Source organism: Corythoichthys intestinalis, chromosome 4 (genome assembly GCF_030265065.1).
Source record: "Corythoichthys intestinalis isolate RoL2023-P3 chromosome 4, ASM3026506v1, whole genome shotgun sequence".
NCBI classification, from domain to species: Eukaryota; Metazoa; Chordata; class Actinopteri; order Syngnathiformes; family Syngnathidae; genus Corythoichthys; species Corythoichthys intestinalis.
Window position 1 is genome coordinate 45,882,075 of NC_080398.1, and position 20,385 is coordinate 45,902,459.

Consider the following 20,385-nt stretch of genomic DNA (forward strand, 5'->3'; position numbering starts at 1 on the left):
GCCTCGGCCCTTGATCTGGCTCTGATTTGTTCTGCCACTGTGTCTATCGTCATCAAATGAGTCTGATTTTTTTTTTTTTTAATTCAGTAAACGTTTTACTTTTTTTTTTTTTTTTTTTAAGCAAACAGCTGGTAACTTAATGAAGATTTTATGAAAATATACAGAACTTAATGAAATACACCTGGAATCTATTTGGACAATGGTTCCTTCATATCCTGCCAAAGGGAGCCTGGGTGCCATGTTTATCTGTCCTCCCTCCTGCTGAAAAAGAAACGCCATTTGAGCATTATTCATCAGAGGGACAAAAAAAAATTGGACGATCATAATATTGGATCTTTTATTAGGCAGTTGCCACACTCTCATCTCGTTGGACGATCATAATATTGGATCTTTTATTAGGCAGTTGCCACACTCTCATCTCGGCGCAGAAACTGGTTAGATGGCGCACACCATGTTCACACAACCCCAAATCTTTATTAAGCAAAGCTTTCACAGAGAAATTCATGAAGGAGGGGGCAGAAAAACACAAGCAGCGGAGGATGCAGGCAGATCAGTGGTGCCGTGTATTAAAAACAGACTACAAGTTGGGTGTGCTGAATGAATACTATCGCATCCTGCATTGTCAATTCGTGGCTCCTATTCTCTCGTAGCTAAGCAAGCACTCACTTTATTTTGTTCACGTGATAATACTAAGGTCAGAACACATTCTTGGAGTCTTGATGCATGGTACTAGTATGTCAGTACATTCTGGTTTAAGACTCAGTAAGGGAAGTGGCCTTGCAAATCTGCACGTATACAGTAGAAACAGCTGCTGCCATTTTTTGGAAAGACATTCTTAATCCTTATAAAGCACCAATTAAACATGGGGCTCTTTGCAAGTGGACATTTTGTATTGTAATACATTCCAAGCGTGCGTGCGGAAGATACAGTTGGCTTGAGTTGGGTTTGTCTAGTTTGTCTACACTATTACCGCGGCAGTCTACATTCTTCACAAAGACAAAAAAACATTATCGTCATCATCATTGTTGTCAGGAATACATTGCAAATGTCAGTCTACATCCAACTCACAATTCACACAATAAGAGGGGTGGCATCCAACAGAAAACATTGTTCAGTACAGTGCAGTACACAGAAATCGATCGAGATAGATAGATAGGTAGATAGATAGATAGATAGATAGATAGATAGATAGATAGATAGATAGATAGATAGATAGATAGATAGATAGATAGATAGATAGATAGATAGATAGATAGATAGATAGATAGATAGATAGATAGATAGATAGATAGATAGATAGATAGATAGATAGATAGATAGATAGATAGATAGATAGATAGATAGATAGATAGATAGATAGATAGAAGAAAAGCAATATTTACAAAAAAAGATAGATCCCTCTCTAAACTGAAGAAATCCTTGCAGCTGTCAAAGATGAGTGACACTGATTTGACTGATTGATTGCTGAGTGTTGTGATGTAGTGGTGACGTCCTCCACCTGTCTGGCGCTCCAGATTTGCATGTCTGTTCGGGAGACGGTTGGAGCAGGTCGGGGAAGGGGAGGGATTGATGGATGGATGGACCGATGGAGTGAAGGACAATGGAAGTGGGGACTTTTGTGCGCGTTCATGCTGTCAGCTCTTCCCTCATTTCTTTGTTTCTGCGCACCAACTCCGCGTGCCTCTCCTAGGAAAACAGCATCAACACAATCGTCAATACAGTAAGAAACCACGAGATGGCGACATTTCTTTCTGTGTTACATTGTTACAAAAACAGCATTTACTTTCTGATTGTTTGGTTTGCTTAAAAGTGGCTTTATTATGTATTTACGTTCAGCAGCTGCAGAAACCCCTACTTTTGGTTTTGCTATTACTTTATTGGAAGTTAAAGACAATAAATCCAACCTTCACTGTAATAGTACAGTAAATACAATAATAACACATTATTGACGTCAGAGTATGAAAGCAACACTTGGTTACTGTTCAGTTTTGGTTTAATTTGGTTTAATCAATTTTAGCGATGCTGGTGGACAAAAGCTGTAATGTTTTGCCTTAAGGAAGACTGCGTTTCCCATAGGACCAGCTATGGACCAGATAGTGTCGTAAAATCCTCATCTACCGGTCACCTGCAGATGGCTTAACTGACATTTCTGTTTCCAGCAGGTGTGTGAAGGTTGAATAGTAATGAAGTATTGAATCCAGGTGTGGCTAAACAACAGCATATGACAGTTATCAACTGTGTGGCTTCATGTGGGTAACCCCTCCCCACCCGAACTCGTCAGCGCTGTTGAGGTCATTAAGGGGGGGCGTCACACCAGCAAGTGAAAGCCGGGCCTATGTTTATTCTTTAGAGTCTTATCCTTTTTTTCCTCCTCAGACAAAACTTTTTGTCTTTTTTTGCTCTGCCATCCTTGCAGATTTCGCGCGAAAGCGTTCTCATCGACTTCTGTCTTTATAATGAATGGGGAAAGGGGGAAGTGACGTATGCCGTAAAGCAGTAAGCACATTTGTAGTTGTTTTGTGTGGCAGGGTTCCTGCCACCATCCTCAAAGTTAATTAGTGGTCCTACAGAGGACGAATAGGTAAGCCATTTTGATATATTTACTTATTTTTTTAGCGTGGCATTTTGCCGTGCTGCTTCTGTCTGACAATGAAAGACCTGAAAATAATTAAAATGGTATCTGACAGCCACTGTTGTTACCTTTTCTGTTGTAAAGAAACAACTTTAGTAAGAGGGAAGTGTAAATAAATTTTAGAATTAAGATTTGTTATTAATGAAAGAAAGTGTTCGTTGGCTGTCACTGAGTAGCCTTTGCGATTGCTACACAAAAATAGCAATGTAAATTACCCTCAAGAACGGTCAGAGGCGTAAGACAACCAAAGGATATAATATATAGGAAAGACAGGGCATATGGTGGTAAAGGATAGATTGTTGAAACGGGACAATGTCATTGTCAGTGGCGTAAGGCAATGCACACAAGAAAAAGGTGTCAATAAAAAAAGCTACTTCTGGATCAGGCCGTCTTTTTCAGCCCTCGACACTCAAGCCATCTCTTTAACTGAAAATTTGATTGCTCTTCCACATCTTTACCAGTGAATTTGGCACCAGAATTGGTAGGTTTAGCTCAGTAAACATCTCGTTCGTACAGTATTTCCATTTATTTACTATTAGGGACAAATGGGAGGTTGACCAGCCTAGCAACAATTGCCAACATAATGAATATTAATGAGCAAAAGTGACATGTTGCTTGCGGTACGCCATTGTGACTGATTCCCAATGAATGCGGTTTAGACTTTTATTGGTTCATTCAGCACAACCACATACCCCGTTCTAAGGGGTGTGCACACTTCTTCACTTACATCTACTTCCCTTCTGTTTTTTTAGTAATGCTGTCGAATAATTGGTATGTCAATTTTGGAAATTTATTTGTCTTTTCTTTTTCGCATCAGAAAACCTACTATTGTGAAAAGTTCAGCTGCATTTTTTTTTTTTTAAATAAAAATCGGACTGTCATTTTAAAACGTAGTTTTTAAGCTGTTGTTGTTGTTGGTCAATTTGTAGGCTAATGGGCCAAAGACAAACTATGCGCATCACCCTTTCTTGTAGACGCTCCATCATGGCTGCCAGATGAGCGTCACGGTTCTCCTTGATCTGCTCCATCTTCATCTGGAGCTTCTCCTCTGCCATCTTGCTGAAGTTGTTGTTCTCCTCCAGGGCTTTGAACAGCACGTCCCTCTCATGCTCTCGCTTTTCTGCCAAAGCCCTCAGCACCTGTGTTTCTTGGTACTAAAAATAAACAAAACACATTGAGTCCTTTCTACAGGATTGTTAAAGAAAATTGTTTGCCTTCTGCACCTTTCTCCGCTCTTCGGCCGCCTCCAGTTTCTTCTCGATGTCGTCCAAGGAGATGTCCCGTTTGGGTGGAGAAGCCAGGTTGTGGACGACATCTGACACTGGAGACACCGGCTTGAGAATCACTTCAAACGCTTGCCCGGAGGCTCGCTTGTTTATCGGCTTCACCTCGATGTCCGCTGCCAATCATATTAGTTCGGTATGAATTCCGAGAACATCATCCGCGAAGAAGTGGGGGCGGGCGCTTTTATTGCAAATGACTTCCTTACCTTCCAACTCATTCAGGATCTTGTTGCGTGCTTCCGGGTAAAAGCATGAGCAGATGAGCGAGAGGACGGAGAGCTCCTTCATCTTCTCCTTGTATGCTGCGCAAGAGAACGGCAGCACATCATCCAGGTGAGTCATTATTACAGTAAAACAACAATGTCATGAGCCCACAGAAGCACATAATACAATTCCATAAGAGTCTTCTTAATTATTCATTGACCTGTTTTTTTCATGTGGAGAATTATATAACCGTTTGACTTCAATATGATAGCATAATGGGAGCATGAGGCATATGCACTCGAAAGCAAATGAAATTACATATTAAGGTACAAGCAAAACTTTTCTTTTGATGAATGTACTATTAGTTTTACAAAATAATTCTAAATTATGACTTACACATTTACAGAGATATTATTTTACTTATACCTGACAATTGTAATGTGCTGCGTCAAATGTTTTGTTAGAGATCAAGTGGGGTGACAACAGTGAAATGACCTAATGTCATTTAACGCATGCACTTTCAGTGAATGATCACGGCACAAAGGGTTCAAAGGGATTGGATAGCTAATTAATCTTTGTTCTTGCGCTTTGGGCACTCTAATTGTGTAGCTCAGTGGTACTCGAACATTTTACAGCAAGAGCCACCATCTCAATTAAATAACAGTGGTCAAAAAGTCCATGAAAAAAAGCAGTTTGGTTTTTATAAGCGGGCCACAGTTTCAACATTAACACTGTACTTGATGAATACACTGTTGTGAGTTATAAAAAAAGACTGTTTAACATTTATTTCAGTCAATCTTTAGCATACAATTAGAAGGAGCCCATGTACCAATAAATGCTCTTCTAGTAACAGTAATTTAACCCTTTAAAGAGAACCTCGGACCTAAAGACTTGTAGGCTCTAATAAGCCACAATTTTTCTCTTTTACCAAAATACAGTGGGGCAAATAAGTATTTAGTCAACCACTAATTGTACAAGTTCTCCCACTTGAAAATATTAGAGAGGCCTGTAATTGTCAACATGGGTAAACCTCAACCATGAGAGACAGAATGTGGAAAAAAAAAAAAAAACAGAAAATGACAATGTAAATGAAAATAAGTATTTGGTCAATACCAAAAGTTCATCTTACTACTTTGTTATGTACCCTTTGTTGGCAACAACGGTGGCCAAACGTTTTCTGAAACTCTTCACAAGCTCACACACACACTGTTGCTGGTATTTTGGCCCATTCCTCCATGCAGATCAAGAGCAGTGATGTTTTGGGGCTGTCGTTGGGCAACATGGACTTTCAACTCCATCCACAGATTTTCGATGGGGTTGAGATCTGGAGACTGGCTAAGCCACTCCAGGAACTTGAAATGCTTCTTACGAAGCCACTCCTTTGTTGCCCTGGCTGTGTGTTTGGGATCGTTGTCATGCTGAAAGACCCAGCCACGCCTCATCCTCAATGCCCTTGCTGATGGAAGGAGATTTTCACTCAAAATCTCTCGATACATGACCCCATTCATTCTTTCCTTTACACAGATCAGTCGTCCTAGTCCCTTTGCAGAAAAACAGCCCCAAAGCATGATGTTTCCACCCCTATGCTTCACAGTGGGTATGGTGTTCTTCCGATGCAATTCAGTATTCTTTCTCCTCCAAACACGAGAACCTGTGGTTCTACCAAAAAGACCTGACCATAACACATTCTCCCAGTCCTCTTCTGGATCATCCAAATGCTCTCTAGCGAACCGCAGACGGGCCTAAAACTGTACTGGCTTCAGCAGGGGGACACGTCTGGCAGTGTAGGATTTGAGTCCCTGGCGGCGCATTGTGTCACTGATAGTAGCCTTTGTTACTGTGGTCCCAGCTCTCTGTAGGTCATTCACTAGGTCCCCCCGTGTGGTTCTGGGACTTTTGCTCACCGTTCTTGTTATCATTTTGACGCCACGGGGTGAGATCTCGCATGAAGCCCCAGATCGAGGGAGATTATCAATGGTCTTGTATGTTTCCATTTTCTAATTATTGCTCCCAAGGTTGATTTCCTTACACCAAGCGTTTTACCGATTGCAGATTCAGTCTTCCCAGCCTGGTGCAGGTCTACAATTTTGTCTCTGGTGTCCTTCGACAGCTCTTTGGTCTTGGCCAGAGTGGAGTTTGGAGTGTGACTGACTAAGGTTGTAGACAGGTGCCTTTTATACCGATAATGAGTTAAAACAGGTGCCATTAATACAGGTAACGAGTGGAGCCTCGTTAGACCTCGTTAGACCTCGTTAGAAGAAGTTAGACCTCTTTGACAGCCAGAAATCTTGCTTGTTTGTAGGTGACCAAATACTTATTTTCCACTCTAATTTGGAAATAAATTCTTTAAAAATCAAACAATGTGATTTTCTGGGGTTTTTTTCACATTCTGTCTCTCATGGTTGAGGTTTACCCATGTTGACAATTAAATGCCTTTCATCTCCTTGAATCTTTTCAAGTAGGAGAACTTGCACAATTGGTGGTTGACTAAATACTTATTTGCCCCACTGTATGTTATTAGAAACACGTTAAATATTGCCATTGATTTAAAAATCTATAATATCTAGTACATGTTTTGACCTACAGAGGGCGCTATGTTTTAATCACGCAATGGACGTTCGGGGTGATGACATAGATTGTCACTGTCACTCGACGAATACTACCGGTGTTCGGCCATTCCTTACTACGCGGCGAAACGTGCTACACAATGCTCAGGGCGCTTGCGCATGCATTCACACGCATGCGCACATCGGTTGGAAGCGGCGAGTACTCACTATTTTTGTTTTTATTTAGTTATTTAGAACCTTTTCACAGCCTCAAAGATACTTTTTGCATGTATTACCCTCTCATACTTTTAACCATTGTGTTTTTTTGTGTTAGCTTTGAAGCAGTTGACCACATTAGTTGAGTAGCGTATTTATTTTCTGTAGGCATTTTTTTAGTACGTTATTCCTGTATGCATCTAAACAAAACAAGTTTAGAGCGCACGGTAGTACTTTAGGTGTCAAATTCGACTAATGTAGGACGTTTCGCTGATGTAGGATATTTTGGGAGAACACCGGGTTACTGCAATTCCTTCTACGCGGCAAGACGTCCAACACATGCGCTCATTGGTTAAAAGCGGCGAGTACTTTCTTTTTGTGTATTTATATATATCTTTTATTTCCTTTTCATTGCCTCAAAATACTTTTTGCATGTGTTTCCCTCTCATACTTTTAAGCATTGTTTTCTTGTCGTAACTTCATAGCAGATTGTTGATCTGTTGAACCCACTCACGTAGCATATTTAAACCACCCTTTTTTGATATTACTACGTTTAAGTATTTTCTTAAGGCATGCTCAGTATGTTCTGTCTGTATGCATCTAAACAAAACAGGCTGAAAGCGCACGGTAACACTTTGGGTGTCAAATTCGCCTCTTGTAGAACATCTCTCTGGTGTAGCACATTTTGGCAGGACACCGTTTTTTTTTTCCTACTCTCGTCTCGTCGCATCAGCTCTTTCCTGTTCATTTTGCTTTTGCTACTCCTTTTGTGAAATAGCGACATGTCATGCTTATTAATGTTCCTCTCCGGTTCAAATTGAAAGGGTTGAACAGATGACATGTTTATGTCGCTAGAGTCATACTCTGGAAGCGCGACAGAGTAAACATGTGACGTCACCGCCCTGCGATGTCAACAACAATGACGACCTACTAGTTAAACTAATTTTACAAACCGGATAAAAACGAAAACATCAAAAGGGGTTTCAATATCAAAATATTTTAACTCATGATTAGGTTTATCTCTTAAGAACTACAAGTCTTTCTATCCGTGGATCCCTTAAAGAGACAGTGGTTCACTACAGTGAACACTGAACAGCTATACAAAAGTTGGCACTGAGGACCTTTCAACCTTTACAGAGCAAGTGACTATTTTATCTTATTTACCCCTAAGTCCTTTAACCCTTTATAGGCAAATTTTGGACATTAACAAATCATAAAGATTAGCAATTATGATTGTATTTTTAATCTTTTAATTTAGTTTTTATTATTAATCATTAAGGTGTTTTAAAATGTTTTAATGATTTAAAAAATTGAATAATACAATGTTAATAAGAATAATAATAATAAAATTTAAAATGAATAAAAACAGAAATGAACACAAATAAAACTCTAAAGTTGTTTTTTTTTTTTAAATTCATAGTAATCATTGCATGCCATTGATGGCAATAGATGTCCAATTCATTTAAAGCCAGAAACCTGGGTGGGGATGCTCATGTTTCAGCTCCATTGACGGCGCTAGATGTCCAAACCATTTTGACTGGGGGTGACTTCTTTTGCCCCAACCAGTCAAAATGGATCGGATGTACAGCGCCGTCAATGGCAGCCAATGAGTTAAATGACTGTCCTGTAAGGGTTAAAAAACAAAAAAATATTATTCTTGCATGAAACAGTTAAAAAAGTCCAAATACTTTTTGTGACATTTTTATTGTATGAAGTTGTTTATGTTTGTATGCCCTGTGATTGACTGGCAACCAGTTCAGGGTGAACCATGTCCCCTGCTCATAGTTAGCTGAGATATGCTTCAGCAAGCACCCCAGTGACCTTCGTGAAGATTAGCGGTGGGGAAGATAAATTAATTAATGAATTATAATTTTTGCGGGGAATGGTATGTGAGATTTTTGTATTGTCAAATATGTATTTTTGACTCAATAAATGTTGGGAAATACTGCCCTACATGAGTCTGAATGTATCTCATTTCAAACTCCAGTAGGTGTTTGTCAAAATCTGAGTGTTGGAATTTGCCGAAAATGATTGCTAAAAACTAAAATGGTCGACTTGCTGTAAATTTTCAATTTGCATCATTTTATTACAGATATGTCCTGTCGGGCACCTCTCCCATATATGTACCAGGATACACAATCTGACAACAAATGAGTTTCCCGGCAAAAGGTGATTGAGAAGATTAACAACAAACTACAATTCCAAAAGGACTACTGATATTCTGGTGCTACTTCTGCCTGACTTCTGGTAGTGTGAGTTCAATTCCCACTCATGTAAACAGGAGTGTGAAGGCCCTGAACACACAAGGATCACTGTATTCCAAATGAGTGTGCTGCTTGGAACCTCAATAGATTGTTAAATAGCTCCCTGACAGTGTCAATCAAAGCACCGGAAAGGCAATTTTCTATATATCACTTGTATCGAATCTCATTAGGTCCGCTTGCACTCGAGCGGTCGGTTGTCAGAAAGCTGAGCGAGTGTGTTAAGTTACTTCATTTCCTGCATGGTGGGCACTATCATATGATGAGCCAGTCTGTCTTCAGCTGCCGCTTTTCTAAGGTTGGATGTGATGAGTTTGCCAAATACAAAAGTGGCGGCTGCACAAACGGCTCACTTCCCACACGCCCGCCATTACAGCTCATGCCTTCCAGTATATTCTTTTGATTGGATTCGTTGGATTCTTTTCTCAATCCCACTAGCTTGAACCTGGCACCTTACTGATAAAGCTTAAATACTAATTACAGCAACTTTACTTGCTTACTACATGCAGTTAGAATGCATTATGAATCTACATGGCCCTGGAGAGTATTTGGAACAGCCCGCCCACATATGTTCATTACACTAATAAACACTGGTTTGATTTTCCCATCATTGCAATATGGCCCTCTGAAGAATTGACAAGAACTGAAATGGCCCCGGTAGGAAAAAAGGATACCCGCCCTGTGTGTGGGACATTTTAATGTAGGCATGCAGCCAACTGGTTAAGAGAGTGGCCAGTGACATAAAAGACACTTTTGGGGAGAACATCTTGCATCATGTTGACATCATGTGACATGTCCTTTGAGCAAGGCACTTATGACGGCTTGACAGATGTCCACATTATGATCATAAAAAGAGTAAAAAAGATCGTATAGTTTACTTTTGACTGAGTGCTAATAAAAACAGAATCGATATCATACTGTACATCCAAACAATAAAGGCAGTAAAATGCAAAGCTCTCAAAATGGAGCATTGTGTAGTGTTTATCTCTTATTACATCTCATTATCTTGTGCATGTGGGCAGTCTGTGTATGAAGACAAAGGTTCAATCTGATGTAGAATAATTACAAAGGATGAATCCATGCATTATTCGTTTAGAATCCAACCTATCTAAAAACTGAACCTCGTTCAACTGGGAAACAAATGGCACATACCCTTAACAAAGGATGATGCATCAATACAGAGCTCTTGAGAGAGAATTGGTTTCCATTTAAAAGAGCTTATTCGTGATAGATATTGTAAAGTATTTAGAAGAGGGGAAAAAGGTTGGGAGCGTTTGGTAGCCTAGCAATGGAAAAACTGATGACGCCCTCTAAGGCCTCAATGGTGGGCAGCATCAGCATCTTGGGTGGGGTCCGTCTGCATTATGCTGCATATTGTGGCTGATGGAGTGATGGAGCGCCAGCAACTCGATACAATTCTCGCTATTGTCAACATCTTACACGATATTAAGCGAAGCCAAATGCATAATGACTAATTCAATCTGGACGGAGAAACAAAATGGCTAATTGGTCAATGCTTGCGTTTGACGACCACGGAGCTGATATCATGTCATATCAACGACATGGTCAAGATCACAATTCCTTAATATTTGAACACATCATTGTGATCGCGCATCTGTATCATGTAGCGATTCAAAAGTGGTGATTTTCCAAATTAAGCACGATAACCGGCCGGCAGACGACACACACGCCGGTGCATTCATAGAAATAAGGGAGAATCAATAACCACGCAATTCATCCATTTTTTTTAACTTTCAATGTCCTAATGAAAGGAAAACATTTCTTACCGGTCGCTGTTTTGGCCATGACTGCAGGGGCTTGCGTGGAGCGGAGTGCTGCTGCTTCTTTGCTGTTGTGCTGCGTTCAGGTGAACGACGAGAAAGAGAGAGAGGGACTGCTGGACTGAGTCAGCGGGAAGGGGAGGATAGGCTGGCGGCGAGGAGGCGGGCACATACGCACACAAGCACAGGATGCACCCAGTGGATGCACCCTTTGAACCGGTGGATAATGACACTGAAATCGACCATCTGTATACATATATCATATCGTAATTTTCTCCTCCACTGTCCTACAATGATGTCTTATTTCGTTCACATTATAGGTGAGTTAGGATATGGCCATCCAAATGATCACATGTGCCCAAGGGCGTAGGTTTGGTCTCAACATTGGAAAGGACGATATAACATCAAGATATCCAAGGACTGATCTACATCTGAGGCATACTAGACTTCCCCAAGGCTCGAACCAAAGTACTCTCACGAAATTCTGATGTGTGATTTAATTTTAACAGATTTTTTTCTTGTGTCATTTAATGTTCATGTTAAATAAAGGGACTTGGACTCTAAAGCCACCAAGTTGCATTACCGTAATGCACATAATGCAAATAATGATCCAAATGAGGGATGGCTAGTTTGACTTCGTTATTCCTTGTGGAGGCTGTCCTGACCGCAGTAGTTTTGCAGGTTAGCAAGTTCACACAGTTTAATGTTATGCTAACTCTGATGCAGGTTGGACTTTCAGTAGCAAAATTAGTGGTGTTTCCCCCACCTCCACAACATTGACGTCTTGTTACAATACTTGCAGAAGCTGCTGCTGCTGGGCAAAAAAACTTCTAATATTCCTCCCCTTCGAAGGGGGCAGAGGAGGCAGCATGTTGTCAACATGAATCTGTCGGGGCTGTGTGTGTTTGGGGGGTGGGGGGCGGCGGGGGCAAGTCATCCGCCAACCAAACGTGCGTTTAGGGGCGGAGGGGTGGATTGGCACATTCAGCAAGTAAAAAGGGATAAATGTAAGTCTGAACAAAATGAAAATACTTTGCTTAATAATGGTAGGGTAAATTCTATCCTTACAGCATATCGGAAGACAATCTAAATTACATATACTAGTATAACTGAACTCATTACAAAATGTAAACAAGGTTGCTTAAAAGTTGATGGGGACAATTTGAGCATCCTGAAAAGATGGTAGTGTTATGTCCCTACCGTCCCTATGCAAACCTACTCCCTTGCATGTACCTGTGCCTGTGCTCGAATTATCAACGTGTACAGTGTGTGCATGGGTAAAACTGACATCACAGGCTTCGCCCAAAAGCAAGAAGCAGTGTGGGTGTTTTATGTGTTTAAATACGATTTTTTTTTCCATTATAAGAGGTACAAAAGTTGTGAATAGCTCACCTAAACTGAGTAACCGTCGTTTTCATAAAGGTCATTTATACTAGGATTGTCTTTCACTTTAAATATTCACTGTGGCCTTTAGAGGACGCTACAAAAGCGTTAAAAAGCCATTTTAAAGCATTTTGTCTGACTTGGAAAAAAGCAGAACATTGCAGTTTATGGTTAAACATACAGAATGTAACTAATGAAAAAATATGTTCCCCCTTTTTTCTTTTTTTTTTCAGCAAAAACCAGGGGTGAAAGTGGCTAGAATTTCTTGTCGGAACCAACCCATAAATGAAGGTTGACATGTAGCCAGAATTTTTTTTTTTTTGGGTGGCTGGGTCAAACCTCCTAAACCCACTGAAATGCAGAGAAAACTGCTTTTTGGCACAGTTATCTCTATAACACACACACAAAAATATTTTACCCATGCACACATGAGAAACTGAATTTGATTCAAATTTGTATTTTTTCAATGATTTGCAAAATAACAGTTAAGAGAAACAGCAGTAAGGTTGTAGCCTCCATCTCCTAATTTTTAGTTTCCCTCATTTCCTCACATCTAAAATCAAAACCTCAATTTTAACTACTTAAGAATATACGATGTACAGTAAAATTGAAGATAATGTAAACATTAACATATTTTTATTAAAACAATAAAGATATAAGTAACATACCCTAATAAAAATAAGTTCAAATGACTAACATTATGCACAGTGAAATGGAATATATTTCGAATATCACGCAAACATTGACTTTTAAAATTAAAAGGAAATAAATAAGTAGCCTAACATAAATGAACAAAAATTACTCCAACGACCACAATGACATGGAAGATGTTCCAAACCTGAAAAATAAGCCTCTTCAACTCTTTCCTTTCGCTTAAAGATGTGATCAACTTTCTGTTGCATTGCCCTTTTTATTGTATTGATTCAACAAGCTTTTTTTTTTTTTTTCCTGTTCCAAAAAACACGTACATTTGAACAATTCAGAGCTAAATATCCATGCTGATCACATGTCACAGCCCCTTTCACACATACCTAAACACTGTTACAATCCCGGGATTTGAACAGATAGCCCTTATGTGTGAAAGCAATTTCCCGGGTCGACTGTCATGGTAATGATGCGGACATTTACAGAGTCGCGTCGTAGTACAATGTCCAGGACTTTCCCAGGAAGAGGTACATGTGAAAGCAAGCGTTAAATTCCCGGGTCACAGTGCGATGGCTGATGATGTAAATATCATGGCGGGCCGATCATCATTTCCTCTTTCTTTGCAGTAAGACGAAAAGCGGTAAACAAACATCGCAATTATCGACATGGCAAACAGGAAATAGCCAATTTAAACTGATTACATAACAAAATTAAATTGCTATTGGATTGTAGAGCCGAGGAAGAGAGTCCATCTTCTATCTTTGGAAATGTGTGGTTTATTTTGTTGCTGATTCCGACCAAAAATTATGTAATGTCCGGGTTATAAAATTGCGCAAGCCACCCTTCCCCGAACAGAGAGTGCAGAGTGCAACATGGGAAGTCTGTGAAAGTGTCCAAACCGCTTTATTCCAAGGATATCTCTCTCTGTGTGAAAGCAATGACGCAGGTAAATCCTGTGTTACCTTACACGGGAATTTACCGGGTATATTAGTCTGAAAGGGCCTTATGTCAGCCAATTGAATGGACAACTGAGTCCAGGGTTGTTTGCTGTGCTCTTGTGCACATTGACGCGACTCGTCAGACTCGGAAAACTGCAGCTGGGGAGACCTCAATGGAATAAATAAAGATCGGTGGAACGGATTACGATACACAAGCACTTTATTATGCTTGTTGTTAACACTTGTGTATGTAAATCTGACGTTGGTAGATTGTTTTCCTCTTGGAGATGAGATGCGTATTTTGCTGCATGGCAGGCACAAGCACCGTTCCTGCCCCGAATCTTTTACCAGAACGGTATTCAGGACCGTTCCGGCCCACTTTCCCCCCCGGTAATAACCAGTAGTAGGGTTGATTAATAATCCTGGAATTTTTCCAAGAAACCTCTAAACTAGTCTGATCCAATGCTTAATATGGTTTAAATGTACCATACCATCAATGTATAGATTGCAATAGTGAAGAAATGCATCTTGTTATCTTATCTTGACAAGTGCTCTTAATGCTCTGCCTGCTGAGTTTCATTCTTCAGGGCTATGAAACAGGATGCCATATTCAAAGTTGAATTAAATTGCTAAACTACAGAGTATAAAGGTGTATGCTTTATTAAAATGACGCATTACAGTCAAATCAAGACAGGGCAGTTCATTACAGTACTAAGAAAATGTGATGCTCTTAAATACAAAAGAACTGAGTGTAGCACAATAATATTAAGTAAAACCTGCATTCACATTTTAAGTTGAGATATAACAAATTCACATTATAAATTGTGAGGTTGAGTCGTGCTAATTGTGTGGGCATAAAAGTGGTCATTTCTGAAGTGCTCCCAGTGCGTTGAGCTGCTTCTTAATGTAATATCCCACAAGAATCTGAGGCCGCTGCTGGTAGCTGTGGAGGACGTCGTGAGAGCTGATGAGCTGGTCTCCCTTCAGCCGGTCCACTAACGTTGCACATACCACGGCCGCTTTCAACAACAACAAAAAAGGTTTCTTGAGGTTGCGTACAAAAAGAAAAAGACATTTTGCTGCTGTTATTTCTCACCTCGCAGGCCACTCAGTTTGCACATGGCGGCAAAAACAGTTGATTCCATTTCAATATTGCACACTCCAGCTTCCCTGGCTTTTATCAGGTACTTTTGCTTGTCCTTCTCAGTGTACATGCAGAAAGCACCATCCAAACGGCCTTGACCTACACACCAACACTAATGTAAACACACAGTCAATACAACAATGGCCAAATGAGTGCAGCAGACCTTCATAGAAATCCAGTGTGCACATGGTGTTGCCTATCACAGTGTGGAACTGGCCCAGCTCCTCGCTGCACAGAAGCAGCTCCTCAGCAAGGCTGTAGTCCAGGTCGGTGTTGCGGACCACTGTCTCCCCAAGGATCAGCTGTTCGAATTTTGGCATGAACGTGGCGTCCACAGACTGTTTAGTGACGACAACCGTACCAGGCTCAAGCCCTATCAAAAAAGGATGTGTAGTAAATAAATATATTTAATTTTTTAAAATGTGGAATAATCAGTTTTGCTCGGCAAAACGATCATTCCTGCACATTTCAGTGCTGTTTTCCAACCCAAGTTCAGTAAAACTTCCTCCACGTAATTCAAATTAAAATGTAACATGAATGTAATAATGTGAGTTGATCATCATTGTCCTTTACTCGTCTGCTGGCTGTGATAGAGCATAACTGGTCTCTTTTGGAAATTTATAGCTCTAAAATACAACAATAATGGATTTGCTATACCTATTCCAACAAACACTGTAATAATATTGACTTCCAGGCTTACCTATACCACCTGATGTTCCAATGCGTAGAACTGTAACATCCGTGCATTGTGCATGATGGAGAAGCTTTATGAGCTCATGCAGCATTGTGGATATGGATGGGATTCCAATTCCATGCTGCAAAATATAGCAAATCATATTACATCACTTCTAAGAAGATTGCGCTTCATAATATACGATAACAGTTTGCTTCTACTTACACTAACAGAGAGTACAGGACCAACTTTGTACATGGCATAGCGGTCTGTTCCAGCACAGATATTGGGGTAGTCTGATCTAGGGTTTTGCATCCCAAGCTCTGCAGCCATAAACTCAACAAACTCTTTCATTCGCCAAGCGCTGCCACCAACGCACACAAACTGGAGAAAAGGAAGCACAGAAGGATAAGTGAAATGTGCATGCAAGATGCGTTTGTTGTTAAATTCTTACTTTTACGTCACCAAACAGAGCAGGGAGGTCGTGTGTTGCCGTTCCTAGATTGAAGTGATACAAGATGTCTTCTTTCATCCCACATAGGTATGGGTTATGGACAATAACGGGACTTGAAGCCAGGGAAAAGGGAGATGTTAATTTACTGTCAGACAAATGTAAAAGTTTTATTATAGATTATAATTGGTGGAGTAAATTCAGACATGTTTTTTAGGGAGTCGATGTTCTATCTTAACTCAATGGTCACCATTCATGACAATTGATGTCCAATCTATTTTAACTGGGAGGTGTGGCAGCGATCATTCCCATTTCAATTGTATTGGACGTCTTTCGCCGTCAATGGCAGCCAGTGAGTAAAGTGTCCCTTTTCTCTTTCATCTGAAATCTTTCCATATTCTTTTGTATTACATCAGTAACTATGAACATCCAATTTGAGGGCATTACAATATACATTTCACATCATTTACCCATTAGTTTACCACTTATGTATTGCTGCCTAAAAATCATTTAAAACTTTCTCACAGCATTGACTCGATCACAGACAAGTTTCAAAGATTGAAAGCAAAATATTCAACATATAAAACTGAGGATTGCAGTGGGACCTTACCGGCTGGTTCCTTTGTTTTTCATCGTGTCCATCTTCTGTTTAGAAATAATAACCTCAGTGACCAAAATATAAACAATAGTATGTATTTAAATGAATTAATAAAGGAGAGTTTTCTTGACGTTAACAAAGACTCATCGAGACACACCGAGTTGTGAGGATCAAACCAAAATGAAAAGATAAAAGCACATTTTCAAACCATACAATAGCTCTCCACGATTGAGGTTTGTTTTTTCCACATTCAAAACAGTGTCACCTGAATGCACCGCGAACCCGGACGTTCAACTCGGAAAGATGGAGAAAATTCGCAGCGCCTGACCTGACCTCCACTTTCAAGGTGGCTGCTCTTGCCAACAATTTACCGCAGCTGTTTGCATCATCATCTTTTAAATCACTATATACTCGTTTTTACACTTATGTACACCCCCCCCCCCCCCCCCCATTAAAATGGGTAAAAACGGAATTACACTCTGATTATGGCCCCGCAGAACACTCAGAAATTGATTTCCCCTATTTTTCCCCATAGTATTTAACTCACTGCCTGCCATTGACAATGAGAGACGTCCAAGTCATGTAGCTCTTTCAGTGTGAACGTCTAATTTTAATTGAGAACTCACAGCGTCCATTCGGTGGAAACATTTACCATTGTATAGTCTGCCATCTTGTGGGAAACCATTTTATTGCCCTGTGTGAGAATCTAACTGTAGCTCTGAAGTGCACTCCACATACTTGTTCTGCTTTCTAAGCAATCTAGATGAAGTGGCATTTCATTAGCTCAGTCACACCTTGGCATTTACAACAAAAGATCATTGCTCAATTGTTTTTTTAATTGCTTTTCAGAATTAGAGAAATTACTATTACTTTGGAAAAACAATTACAAAAGATTACATACAGCTCTTTAATACAGTCTTGACATTCATTATTGTCATGTTAACAGAATTATTTTTAAGGGGAAAAAAACATGACCCTGTAATGACAAACACCAATATGAACACTTGGTATACAATTGTGGCCAATATGACCCAAAATGTGATGTCCACATATCTGGATACAGGGCCTCAATTAAAATAATCATGTTATTATTTTTATATATTGTTAATGACTGAATAAAACTATGAATGTTTAAAAATAATAATATTAAAATAAATAAAACAAATTCAGTCAGTTATATTCCCAAAGAACACACTAAAGTTAAATACTATGAGATTTAATTAAAAAAAAAAAAAAAAATTAACTAATTGTCTGCCATTGAAAACGATAAGCGTCAAATTCATTTAAACTGGGAAGACTGACTGTAAATGCTAATCTTTCGCATCAAATCAGTCTTAAGTGGTTGAGCTGGCAGCGATAGTCAGTTAAATAAGTGCCCTATTAAGGGTTAAGGCAAACAGTTACGCAGTTTCCATTACAATAAGGCCTGCTGAGGATAATTGTAGAGTTGGGCAGTTGTTTTGTTTTTTTTGCAGAACAAAGTTGTTGGAAAGAAATAGTAATATTGTGAATGAGTACAGCGACAAATTTTCTCAGACACATGATCTTGAAGGTGAAGTTCAGGCTAGATCAGAAAATAAAGCGTACAGTCCAGCGCCTTCCCTCTGTAGACAAAGATTGCTGATGCTTTTGAGAAAAGAAAAAAATAGAAAAGTAGCCTGCAGTCATTTTCAAGTTGATCAGAGCTATTGTCATGCTGCAATTGTTCCCTGTCGCTGCCTGCCAATCCATTATTCTCCCAAAAGTATGGGCACTAGTTCAAGCCACCGCCATTCATTTGCAGGAGCATCCAAATTTCAAGATGGCAGCAGATTTTGACTTTCAGCGACTTCATCTGAAATTATATGTGCTTTCATCGGGATTAATTTGTGTGATATTATTTCAAAAGAGCTAATATACGAAGCATGTTTCTTTTGTGCTTGCTAAAAATAAAAAAACATTATCAAAGCAAACTTCCGGTTTTATGTGAAGTAAATTTCCGTTTTATGGCAGTTCAGAGGTTTTTCAACGTCACGTGAATCGTGACGTGTTTCCGCTCAGATGTAAACATTCCCCCATCTTCGACCTTCTGGTGGCGTCAAGCAAGCACGGCGTCAGGTCCAAGATGGCCGTTGCCTTTTTAGGGGAAGTGCGCTGATGTCACCTTAAAAATCTCTATACTCTTTGAAGTTTTGATGTACTTTGATTTATTGCATAAGATTGAGACATGTGATGAGTCCCAAAGTTATTGAGCTGCTGTGATGAAGCAATAAAGCTCCAGATTTAAAAGCCATCTTTATCCTGTGCGAGAAACACAACCATTAAACATCATATTTTGTATGCTTTTGTTATGCTTGCATTAGAACATTGTAGCATTAATCTGTTGAGTGTGCCTCCCCATAGCCTTCACAATATGCCCAAATATGGACTGTTATGTTCCTGTTTTCCAATATGCCCTGAATGAATACAATGTGGCAACTGTGGCTTATCAGACTTCGTTCTAGCCACAGCCGGTGTTCAAGGTCTCAGCTCAAAGATGTTTTTGTATGGGAAAATACCCAGGTTTATGAGATGATGAGTTTCGTTTCTACAATCTTAGTAAGTTTCGTTTCACGGTGGGCTTCGGCACCGCCCTTTCAACAGTATAAATGTCCAGCCTCTATTGTACTTCTTTGTACTTTCTGGGTGATCACAGCTCCTGGCTGGGTCACATCATTTTGTACCCGAGTGCTCTTGTTCATAAAGCCTTAGAAGAAAAGCAATCCACGGTTGGGGTCGTATTTATTTCTCTAATCGAGCTGTTGAGGTAACACTTCTCTTGGAGTTCAAACTTGCGCTACCCTGATATATCCGTTGTCCTTTATTGGGTGAATTAAGAGGTTAATCACTCCACAGACAAAAGATGGCCAACAAAGTACAAAGCGCAACAGGTTATGGCCCCAGGTGTGACACAGGAGCAGGAAGAGGGCAGAGGTTGGTGTTCGACGGAAACGAAAATAAGTACGAACTGTGGGAGGTAAAATTCCTCAGGCACTTGAGACTCCTTGGATTAAAAGACAAAATACTCTCCGCCGCTGCACCAGACCCGGAAAAGAACGCCGAATGCTATGCGGAGCTAATTCAGTTCCTTGACGACACAAGCCTTGCATTGGTAATGAGGGAAGCAGCAGATGACGGCAAAAAGGCGTTGGAAATTCTCTGGGCCATTACGCCAGCCAGAGTAAAACAATTTTTTTTAAAACTGCCATGCGTACTGAACTGACATCCTTAAAGAAAGAGCCAGAAGAAAAAATTACAGACGATGTAATTCGAGCTGAAAAATCTGTAACTTCCATAAGAAATGCAAAGGAAACAGTTATGGATTCAATACAGCTATGATTCTGAAGAGACTGCCAGAGTCATGCAAGCCTTTTACCATCTACACACCACCAACCAATGAGGATTTAACATTCACACAATTCAAAAGTAAACTACGTAGCTTCGAAGAAACCAAAAAGTTCGACACTAAACCACAAGTGGACAATCTAATGAAAGCGGATATGCGGTCGGTAACCTGTTATTCACATGGAAATCGTGGTCACATATCAAAAGAATGCCGCCAAAAAGCGGCAGCCAAGTGGTGCAGTTACCATAGAAGTTCAACACACAGTG

At 40.0% G+C, this 20,385-nt stretch overlaps 2 protein-coding genes across 5 annotated transcripts; both read right to left on the bottom strand.

Annotated features, from left to right (window-relative positions):
• Positions 1-323: 323 nt before the first annotated feature.
• Positions 324-11,079, bottom strand: stmn2a (stathmin 2a). The gene is made up of 5 exons (XM_057833192.1): positions 10,930-11,079; positions 4,122-4,217; positions 3,856-4,031; positions 3,595-3,786; positions 324-1,686 (listed from the first exon to the last, which is right to left on the bottom strand). Exons 1-5 carry the CDS (start codon positions 10,946-10,948, stop codon positions 1,627-1,629), a joined length of 543 nt encoding a protein of 180 aa, XP_057689175.1. The 5' UTR covers positions 10,949-11,079; the 3' UTR covers positions 324-1,626.
• Positions 11,080-14,548: 3,469 nt separating this feature from the next.
• Positions 14,549-20,381, bottom strand: upp1 (uridine phosphorylase 1). Of its 4 annotated transcripts, none has more exons than XM_057834552.1 (8): positions 20,364-20,381; positions 16,768-16,802; positions 16,161-16,272; positions 15,932-16,090; positions 15,734-15,848; positions 15,197-15,406; positions 14,986-15,132; positions 14,549-14,908 (listed from the first exon to the last, which is right to left on the bottom strand). In XM_057834552.1, the coding sequence occupies exons 1-8, from the start codon at positions 20,364-20,366 to the stop codon at positions 14,754-14,756; spliced, it is 936 nt and encodes a 311-aa protein (XP_057690535.1). In that variant the 5' UTR covers positions 20,367-20,381; the 3' UTR covers positions 14,549-14,753. The 4 variants fall into 4 exon arrangements, with proteins under 4 accessions (XP_057690535.1, XP_057690534.1, XP_057690537.1 ...); XM_057834551.1 differs by lacking the exon at positions 20,364-20,381 and adding an exon at positions 17,408-20,327; XM_057834554.1 differs by lacking the exon at positions 20,364-20,381 and adding an exon at positions 17,303-17,391.
• Positions 20,382-20,385: the final 4 nt, after the last annotated feature.